At 44.8% G+C, this 10,899-nt stretch overlaps 1 protein-coding gene across 6 annotated transcripts; it reads left to right on the top strand.

The window, feature by feature from the left end:
* Positions 1 to 513: 513 nt before the first annotated feature.
* LOC132380507 (zinc finger protein 239-like) lies at positions 514 to 10,613 on the top strand. Of its 6 annotated transcripts, none has more exons than XM_059949371.1 (3): positions 514 to 2,407; positions 3,084 to 3,206; positions 7,307 to 10,613. In XM_059949371.1, the coding sequence occupies exon 3, from the start codon at positions 7,673 to 7,675 to the stop codon at positions 8,819 to 8,821; it is 1,149 nt and encodes a 382-aa protein (XP_059805354.1). In that variant the 5' UTR covers positions 514 to 2,407; positions 3,084 to 3,206; positions 7,307 to 7,672; the 3' UTR covers positions 8,822 to 10,613. The 6 variants fall into 6 exon arrangements, with proteins under 6 accessions (XP_059805354.1, XP_059805356.1, XP_059805353.1 ...); XM_059949373.1 differs by lacking the exon at positions 514 to 2,407 and adding an exon at positions 2,455 to 2,797 and having other exon boundaries at positions 3,089 to 3,206; XM_059949370.1 differs by lacking the exon at positions 514 to 2,407 and adding an exon at positions 2,455 to 2,797.
* Positions 10,614 to 10,899: the final 286 nt, after the last annotated feature.

Raw genomic sequence — 10,899 nt, 5'->3', positions numbered from 1 at the left:
CTCTGTAATGGCCACTACATCATATCTCCAAGTATTGATCCACGCTCTAAGCTCATCTGCTTTGTTCACAAAGGTGATGAGATATCTCCTTTTGGTTTTCAAAAGAAGATACCTTGCCTCACAAATTTGTTACAAATCTTTGAGGAAATAACAGACAAAATAGGTCAACAAAAGTTTATTCAGATTTTTAAAAAGGCTTGTGCAACTGGCTGAACAAGCGGTTGTTTAAGAAGGTAAGAACCCATGGTATTACAGGAAAGGTACTTGTATGGATAAAAGATTGTCTGACCAGCAGGAGGCAAAGAGTGGGAATAATCGAGGCCTTTTCTGTTTAGCTGTCAATGACTAGTGGTTTACTGCAAGGTTTAGTGCTCGGACCGCTCCTTTTCATGATATATGTAAATGATTTGGATGGTAGAATTTAAAAATGCAAACACAAGGAAATCTGCAGATGCTGGAAATTCAAGCCACACACACAAAATTCTGGTGGAACGCAGCAAGGCAGGCAGCATCTATAGGAAGAAGTATAGTCGATATTTTGGGCTGAGACCCTTCTTCCTATAGATGCTGCCTGGCCTGTTGCATTCTACCAGCATTTTGTGTGTGTTGGACGATGGAATTATTGGCTTTCCAGCCAGGTTCAGAATCTGAATCAGGTTTATTGTCACTGGTATGTGATGTGAAATTTGAAACCTAGCAGCAACATTTCAATGCAATACATAATCCAGAAAAGAGAAAGAAATAAAAATAATAAGAATAAACAAGTAAATCAATTACAGTATGTGTATATTGAATGGATTTTTAATAAAACATGCAAAAAACAGAAATGCTATATATTAAAAAAGTGAGGTAGTGTCCAAGGATTCACTGTCCATTTAGGAATCGGATGGCTAAGGGGCTGTTTCAGGAGCAGTTCCTGAATCGCTGAGAATGAGCCTTCAGGATTCTGAACCTCCTACCGGATGGTAACAGTGAGGAAAGGGCATGCCCTGGGTGCTGAAGGTCCTTAATAATGGACGCTGTCTTACTGAGACACCACTCCCTGAAGATGTCCTGGGTACTTTGTAGGCTATTACCCTAGATGGAGCCAACTAGATATACAAACATCTGCTGCTTCAATCAGTCCTGTTAAGGGATGATACAAATACAGGCAGAGAGACAGGAAATTTTGAAGAAGCTGGGAGTCTGCAAAAGAGACAAATTTGGAGAATGGACAAAGAATTGCATATGCAATATAGTGTATGGAAGTGTATGGTTATGTACTTTGGTAGAAGGAATAAAAGCATAGTCTATTTTCTAAAAAGGCAAAAGATTCAAAAATCAGAGGTGCAAAGGGACTTCCATGCAGGATTCCGTAAAAGTTAACTTGCCAGCTGAGTCAGTGGTAAGGAAGGGAAATTCAATGTTAGTATTCATGTTGAGAGGACGAGAAGATAAAAGGAAAGATGTAAAGCTGAGGCTATTTTATAAGGTATTGGTTAGACTGCACTTGCAGTATTGTGAGCAGTTTTAAGCCTATTATCTAAGAAGAATTGTGCTGGTGTTCAAGAGTGTCCAGAAGAGGTTCACAAGAATGATTCCAGGAGTGAAACCTATCAAATATTAAAAGGACTGAATAGAGTAGATCTGGTGAAGATGTTTCCTGTCGTAGGTGATTCTAGGACCAAATGTCCAGTCAATCATGGCTGATCCAATTCTTCCAGTCATCCCAATTCCCCTGCCTTGTCCGCATATCCTTTGATGAGGGCATGCAGACAATCACATGGAATACTGTACGTCCTTCTCCACTTCTTGCCTCCCTTGCTTTACATTTTGGACTCTGCTTTTCCCGTGCCCTTCTCAGCAGCTTTGGACGGCTTAGGCATTTCTTCAATCAGTTTAAGACACAGAAAAAATGGAAATTAAAAAATGCCAATTAAATAGGCAGCATAGGTCAAATATGATGGCAGAATATGGTATTAATGGTAGGACTCTTGGCAGCGTGGATGATCAGAGTTATGTTGGGGCCCGAGTCCATAGAACGCTCAAAGCGGCTGCACAGGTTGACTCTGTGGTTAAGAAGACCTATGGTGTATTGGCCTTCATCAATCATGGAATATAATTTAAGAGCCGAGAGGTAATGTTGCAGCTATATAGGACCCTGGTCAGACCCCTCTTGGAGTACCCTGCTCAGTTCTGGTCGCCTCACAAAAATTTGCAGATTTATTTGCCCTTAGGGTTGGTGGATCCGCCGGTTTTCTTCGGCAATAGTACGGCCTGGATATTGGGCAGCACCCCACTCTGAGTGATGGTCACCCTCCCAGGAGCTTGATGAGATCCTCGTCGTTGCGGGCAGCCAGCTGCAAACGTCTGGGGACGATGCCTGTCTTTTTGTTGTCCCGGGCCGCGTTGCCCAATTTTGGAGGAGGTAAGCGGTGGGAAGGTAGTTGCAGGTGCAGGTCGGGAAGCGCCCGGGCTGCTCTCGCCGTCACAGATCGCCCGCACGCAAGCGCCTCCCTCCTTGGTCCCAGCCCGGAGCTCCGCCGTGGGGCCCGCGCCTCCCGAAACGGCCGGAAGCGTCTGAAGCAACAGACACAAAATGCTGGCGGAAGAGTGACCTGTCTACGTTTCGGGATGAAGGGCCCGAATCGTCGGCTTTATACTTTCCCATTGACGTTGTCTGGCCTGCCGAACTCCTCCAGCATTTTGTGTGTGTTGCTTGGATTTCCAGCACCTGCAAACTTTCTCGTGGAAACGTTTGAAAGTGCTTTGCGTTTTCGCCGTGAAGTATGCCTGCGGGAAAAATAACCTCGGGCTTGTACGTGGTAATATTAAATTTCACGTTACACATTTGACCTTTGAACTCCCTCTCCGAGCTGGCCGCCCACGCGCAGTACAGCTGGGCAGATTAATATGGAGACCAGAGGCTCTGACGTTCCCGAACTGATGAGGGTTTCTTCCTCAGTATCACAGTGCAGGAGGCACTATTCACTGTTCCCTATCCCTCATTTTTGATCCACCCGCTTAAGCAGATTGATGGCTGCTGCAATAACATTAACAGTGAATATGAGGGTGACCGACCAATCTTTGTTTCGTTTCTCCAGTGTAGGCGAGACCACGGTGTGATCACCGAATACAGCGGACTAGACTGGAAAAAGTACGACTGGATTACCGCTTCACCTGGAAAAAAAAAGTTCAGGACCGTGGATTGGGGGGCGCGGGACAAGGTGAGAGCACAGAATCGGGTCGTTCGACCCATCTAGTTTGTACTGACCTGTTTTTCTCCCATTTTCCTGCACACGGACCATATCCCTCTCATGCATGTCGCTATCCAAACTATTCATACTTGGCTGCATTAAAATTCCTTCTGTCATTTTGCCAGCTGGTCCAGATCACGTTGCAAGCTTCGATACACTTCCTCGCTGTCCACTATGTCTCACATTTTATTGTCATCCTGATCCTGATCTAAATCGTCGATATAAATGATAAACAAGAATGGACCAAGCACCAGTCACTGCGGTGCACCAGTGTAACCGGCCTCCAGTTAGACAGACAACCATCTACTCCCACAATTTCCTCCTGTACGCTAAGCCATTTAACATTCAGGCTGTCATAGGCCTTGCTAATGTCCACTTACACAACGTTCACCGTCTCTCCTACATCAACCTTCTTCATAACAATTCAAAGTCTATATAAGGTTAGTTAGCAATGTACCTGATAGGGGTTTATCTATATTAACTATTCCTAATCGAGAGATGTCTAGCCAAATACTTATATGTTCAGTTGCAAAGAATACTTTCGAATAATTTACTCACAGCTGATGTCAGACTTTCCCGGTTTATTCTTAGAGCCTTTCCTAAACAATGGAACAGTTGCTGTCTTCCAGTCCACTGGCACCTCAGCTGTGGTATGGGTTTTTTAAGTGTCTCTGTTAAGCCCCATGCAACTTCTGGACTAGCCTCCTGCAAGGTGGAGGGAACACCTTGCAGGCCTTGGGGATTTATCCACCCTATTTGACTTCAGACAGCAAGCACCTCCTTTTCTGTGATTGTGGTAAGTTCCAGCACCTGATTACTCTTAAGCCTCAGTCGGTTTGATAGATCCTGTGTATTTCTTTATGGTAAATACAAATGCAAACAATTCCCTTAAGATCTTTCCCTTCCCTTTTGGTTCTGCGGGTAGATCTCCACACTGATCTTTCTTTATTTACTTGCTATCCTTAGTCTTTGATATATGTAAAGAAGCCCTTGGGATTCTCTTCCACCTTATCAGCAGAGCAACCTCATGTCCCCACCTAGCCTTCCTGATTTCTCCCTTAAGTTGCAGGGGGGGTGGGAACCAGAGTGCCGGAACAGATAGCAGAGAGGTTGTGGGGACAGATGTTGTTAAAACCTCAGTCAAAGTCAGGAATCAAAAGGCTGAGCATGATCTGACTAATAAGCTGAGCTGTGTTCAGTTCGGTGCAAGGAGAATTGCAGGAAAGGCAGATAAGCTCAGGGCATGGATCGGCACCTGGCATTATGATATTGTAGCATTAGTGAGGCTTGGTTGCAGGAGGGGCTGGTCTGACAGCTCAATATTCGGGGGCTCCGATGTTTTAGACACAACAGTGGGAGTGACAAAAGATGATGTTACTAGTTGGGGAAAATGTTCTGGCAGTGCTGAGTCACAACAGACTAGCGAACTCGTCTACTGAGGCGATATGAGTGGAACTGAGTAATAAGAAAGTTATGGCCACATTAGTGGGGCTATATTACAGACCACCCAACAGTCCGAGGAACTTAGAGGAACAACTTTGTAGAGAGATTGCCAGACTGTTGGAAGAATCACAGGGTTGTTTCAAACTCAGGTTGAATTTTTTTTTTTATTTTCCACGTATTGACTGGGACTCCCACACTGTGTAAGGACTAGCTGGGATAGAGTTTGTCAAATGTGTTCAGGAAAGTTTCCTTAATCAGTACGTCCCGATGAGACGTTGATTTTCAAGAGATACTGAGGCCCTATTTTTGAAAATAAAAAGAAGGTGCATAGGCAGGTTGAAAGGAATGAAGTGACTAGGGAGTGTAATAAAATGCAAGGGAACCCTTATGAAATCAGGGCTAAAAGAAAGTATGAGGTTGCCTTAGCAGACAAGGTGAGGGAGAATCCTAAGGAATTCTACAGATATGTTAAGAACAAAAGGATTGCAAGGGATAAAGTTGGTCCTCTGGAAGATCAGAATAGTGATCCATGCATGGACGCAAAAGAGATGGGACTGATCTGGAATGCACTTTTTGCATCTGTATTTACTCAGCAGACGGACACAGAGTCTATAGAAGGGAGGCAAAGCGGCATCAACTTCCTGGACCCAGTACAGGTTACAGGTGCTTGCTGTCTTGAGGCAAATTAGGGTGGATAAACCCCCCCCCCAGGGCCTGACAAGGTGATCCCTCAGACCCTGAAGAAGGCAAATGGAGAAATTGCCGAGGCCCGAGCGGAGTTGCTTAGATCATCCTTAGCGACAGGTGAGGTACCAGAGGATTTGATGATAGCCAATGTTTTTCTGATGTTTAAGAAGGAAATGATGGGCCGGTGAGCCTGACCTCAGAAGTGGGAGAGTGTTCTAAGGGATTGGATACTTGAATATTTGGATGCCTGAATACACCAACCTACAGAAAAGATGTAAATAGGGTTGAAATAGTACAGAGAAAGGATGATGCTGAGTCCAGAGGACCTGATTTATAAGGAAAGATTGAATAGATTGCGACTTTATTCATTAGAATATGGAAGACAGAGAGGAGATTTGATAGAGGTATATAAAATTATGAGGGGTATAGAGAGGGTAAATACAGCTGGTTTTATCCACTGAGGTGGTGTAAGGTTGTGTGGGACTACAACCAGAGGTCATGGGTTGGAGGGTGAAGGATGAAGAGGTTAAGGTGAACATGAAGGGAAACGTCTTCACTCAGATGGTTGTGAGAATGTAGAAGCAGCTGCCAGTGCAAGTGGTGCTTGCAAGCTCGATATGGGGAGAAGGCAGGAGATTGGAGCTGAGAGGGAAAATGGATCATTCATGATGAAATGATGGAGCAGACAATGGGCTAAATGGCCTAATTCTGCTCCTATATCTTATGGGGTTACTTTGGATGTCCAGCATCTGCAGACTCTCTTAGGTTTGCGGTTTCATCAGCATCATCGGTGTCTGCACCTCTGTCGAGGGGCAATTGCTCCGAGCTTAGGATACACCGTGGTTCTGCAAACACCGGATCCCTGTCTCTCAGCCCCACAATCTGTACCCAGGCCTCAGGAGCTTTCGGCTAATGAGCGAAGGTACTCATGCTATTTCTGTGGCACATATGGATCATTGCAAGCATGATGGATAGACTTGTCACTCATTTGTGGAGGTCTATGGGTATAAAGGCAGCCATGGATGACACTTCTACTGCTTTCCCTGCTATAGGGCATGTTTGGAAGCGTAAACAGGGAATAGGAGTGGATAGATCTCCCAGACACTGTCATGCTCCATCTATTTAAATCCAAGGATTAGGAACTTGAAACAAAAATATAGTTCTGAGTTTATCTCGGATGGAGAATCTACGAATAAAAAATATCGGTTAATGCTGCATGGAAAAACAGAACAAAATCATTCCACCGCCTTTAGTTCTTGAGACAATCACCTTCATTCTATCTCCTCGTATTCTGGACCTTCTACCCATGAGAATGTGTTTTGTACCATTCTCTCTGGATACACAGTGTTATCAAACACTTTTGTCCTGGGTAACAAGTGACCTGTAGCTTCCGCATCATACAAGGGCCACACTCCAATGAGAAATCCTAGTGCCTTTCCCTTCGTATTCATTGGTATTCCCCACCATCAATCACCTGGTGTGGTGGGGGGGGTCAGAGTAATTAGAAAGTCTCCAGGATCAGCCATATGATAGCATGTGTTCTCTGCAGCGCTGTGAGGCGTGAGCAGAACTTGAAATGATACTAATGGAGAAAGAAGTCACAGATGGTGATGGGCAAGAATGTCCATTCTTAGAGTTAGACAATTTGATGGGTGGTCTAGATGCCCTGAGCTGTTAAGGAGCTGTTCCTCCAGCTTGGGTTGAAACTTATTGTAACAGTGTGCTGTCAGAGCTCACCACAGAGTCCTAAAATCTCTTCTGAAATGTTGTCTTTCATCCATTGATGTCTGTTGTTGATCTTTTTACAGATTAAACACGACAAAGGATTGGTGTTTGGGGACATCAAACACAACAGCAACTCAGATTTGCTGTCTCAGTCTAAATATTTAAGGAGTGACCAGATATTTTGTAACACCAATATTTCTGTTTTTTGATTCTAGGAGATGAAGAAGCATCTCATTCCAGCTGGAAATAGGTTTTGAGTCTGAAATAGAGTTTTCGTCTGTAACTCGGTGTAATCCACTGCAACCGGGGTGCTGAGAACACAACAGCATTGGTTCATTAGAGATCAGTTCTTCAACTGCATTGACTGTGTGAGGGATTCACTACGTCTGACATCTGACTGCACGAATTGTCAGAGAACTGAAAGCAAGCAGATATCATTCAGCTGCTCTCAGTGAGGGAAAGGATTCTCTCATGCAGCCGACCCCCAGACACAGCATTGAGGCCATTTACTTGATCAGACTGGGAAGGGACTCAATCAGTCATCTGACTTACTGGCACACCGGTCAGTTCACATTGGGGAGATGTCTTTTACCTGCTTAGACTGTGGGAAGGGATTTACTCGGTCATCTGACCTGAAGGAACATCAGCGAATTCACACTGGAGAGAGGCCGTTCACCTGCTCAGATTGTGGGATGAGATTTACTCGGTCATCTCAACTGAAGGGACATCAGCGAGTTCACACTGGGGAGAGGCCGTTCACCTGCTCACACTGCGGGAAGAGATTTTGTCGTTCATCTCAAATGAAGGAACATCAGCGAGTTCACACTGGGGAGAGGCCGTTTACCTGCTCAGACTGTGGTAAGGGATTTACCCGGTTATCTCAACTGAAGGAACATCAGCCAGTTCACACTGGGGAGAGGCCCTTCATCTGCTTACACTGTGGGAAAGGATTTCCTCGGTCATCTCAACTATTGGAACACCAGTCAGTTCACACCGGGGAGATGCCATTCACCTGTTCACATTGTGGGAAGGGATTCACTCGGTCCTTCAGCCTACAGAGACACCAGTCTGTTCACACTGGGGAAAGGCCATTCGTGTGTTCCATGTGTGGAAAGGGATTTACTCGGTTACCTGACCTACTGGCTCATCAGTCAGTTCACACTGGGGAGACGCCGTTCACCTGCTCAGACTGTGGGAAGGGATTCACTCGGTCATTTCACCTGAAGGAACATCGACGACTTCACACTGGAGAGAGGCCATTCATCTGCTCAGACTGTGGGAAGGGGTTCACTAAGTTATCCCACCTACAAACACACCAGCGAGTCCATAATGGGGAGAGGCCATTCACCTGCTCAGACTGTGGGAAAGGATTTACTCAATCATCTCAACTATTAGGACACCAGCGAGTTCACACTGGGGAGAGGCCATTTACCTGCTCAGACTGTGGTAAGGGATTCACTCGATCATCTCAACTGAAGGTACATCAACGAATTCACACTGGGGAGAAGCCATTTACCTGCTCAGACTGTGGGAAGAGATTCATTCGGTTATCTCAACTGAAGGTACATCAGCGAGTTCACACTGGGGAGAGGCCATTCATGTGTTCAGTGTGTGGGAAGAAATTCACTCGGTCATTCAGTCTGCAGAGACACCAGCGAGTTCACACTGGGAGAGAGGCATTCACTTACTCTGACTGTGGAAAGGGATTCACTCCATCATGCAGCCAGTAGAAACGCCAGTTGGTTCACACTGGGAGAGAGGCCACTCACGTGTTCTGTGTATGGGAGGGGTTTACAACAGTCATACAACTTCCAGAAACACCAGCAAGTTTACACTGGACAGAGGCATTTCACCTGCTCAGAATGTGGGATGGGTTTCACTGGATCAACTGATCTACTGGCTCACCAGTCAGCTCATACTGGGGAGAAACTATTTACCTGTCAGACTGTGGGAAGGGATTCACTCAGCCATTTCAGCTACTGACACATCAGCGAGTTCACACCATTCACCAGTTCTGAGTGTGGAAGGTGATTCACTCGGTCATCTCACTTTGTGATGCACTATTCGGTCCACACTGGGGAAAAAGTTTAAATCGGCTGCATGTTGGACATTTAACCATTGTGGTTGCTGAATCCTGAGGCAAGTTCAAAAGTAATTGTTGGTGGCAAACTCTGCAGTTATTGCTGCTGCTCGTCACACCCAGTTCTGCACCCTGTTCACTGGGCATGGGAGGAGTTTATTATGTCGATGTTCACTAATAGGACTGGAGTTTAGTATTCTGGATCTGTGACGAATAAACCAGTTCTATTTTAAACTCTGTCTCAGGTACTTAGTGAAGCTACAACACACCCAGTGTACAACAGTGAGTCAACTGAGCCCATCTGATCCCTGCAGGAGTTTTTGTTCTGTAACAGTCCTTTAAGTCCATCCCTGCCGTCCACCTCTGGGTCTCCCTGTGGAGATGGTTTCCAAATAATCACCACTCTGTGGGTGAAGAGGTTTCATCTGAATTTCCTGCATGACTTTCTGCAGATTGAAGAAGACGAGTTGGCTGCAGTCATGTTTGGCTTGTTCTTCATCCTTTGAATATCTGGGCAAGGAAGAATGACATTGATAGATAATGACCTTTTTCCCTGTTCATTTCAATGATATAGGCCATTTTCACTGGTTCTAAAGGGCTTTCTCACACAGATGGGTTGTTAGGATACACACTGTCCTCCAAAGTCCGAAAGCAGAATGGAGGACCAATAGTTGTATGTTCAGTGGAACATGGTCAGAAACCAGAGACGGGTCAGCAGAGGACAGAGTCTGGGGCTCTGGTCAGTGGTAGGGTTAAGAGCATATGATGAGGAACAGGGAAACAGAGCAGGGGGTGTGGCAACAAATGGCAGGGTAGCAACATTTGGAAGCTGATTGACAGAGGAAAAACATTAGGTTGACTTTGTTGATACACTATGTCTGTTGTCATTGAGTACATTGCTTGTGGGAACTTGCTATGTTAAACTGGCTACTGAGTTCTCATAAAAATATTGACTTGATTGGTGACATTTGGGCACAGAGGAGGCGATGCTTGTAAATGCTTTCGAGATATTATTCTTCCCCAGAAATTTGAGTTTTAGAAGGTACAATCACTGTGTGTGCATGTGCTGAGTCTGTTGAATCTGTTTGTCATTTTCTTTGCAGTTTTCAATTAGTTATCTGCTTGTATTTTGAGTAGCCTTTGTATACATAATAGTTTACTATGCATGTACAAAGTATAATTCTGGGACTTACATAAATAAGTATTTCCTCATTGGTTAATTTGTACTGCAATATTGACCAAGTACTTTCTTATTGGATTATTGTTATCATAGATTTGAATGGAAATTTTTATTTGTGTATGAAAGTAGCTGTGTTACACAAGAGTCCATATTTTGTTTCTCTTGCTGCTTCAAGTAGTAGACCCCTTTCACTGTTCTGTTCCTGTTCTATCATCTTTTAATAAAGCAATCATGAAGCAACATGTTTTATGTCCCATTCCTGACTTCTAAAAGAATCTTAGATTTAAACTTCCAAAATCCATCAATTGCAATAGTCAGCAGGATATAGAGCTTGGAATAATCCAAGACAAAGACTGAATGTTTGGTTCCTAAACAAAATTTCAAGATCCTGGTCAGGAGCAAAGGCGCAACTTCAAAACGAAGGGTCTTAGCCCAAAACATTAACTGTTTAGTCTTCCACAGATGCTGCCGTGCCTGCCGAGTTCCTCCAGATGTCCTGTTCATGACGCAGCCGGGACACTGCTGCTGGTACTCGGCCTCAACTGCAT

Source organism: Hypanus sabinus, chromosome 24 (genome assembly GCF_030144855.1).
Source record: "Hypanus sabinus isolate sHypSab1 chromosome 24, sHypSab1.hap1, whole genome shotgun sequence".
Classification (NCBI taxonomy): domain Eukaryota; kingdom Metazoa; phylum Chordata; class Chondrichthyes; order Myliobatiformes; family Dasyatidae; genus Hypanus; species Hypanus sabinus.
Note: the sequence above shows the minus strand (reverse complement) of the source record. Positions and strands in the feature narration are given on the sequence as shown.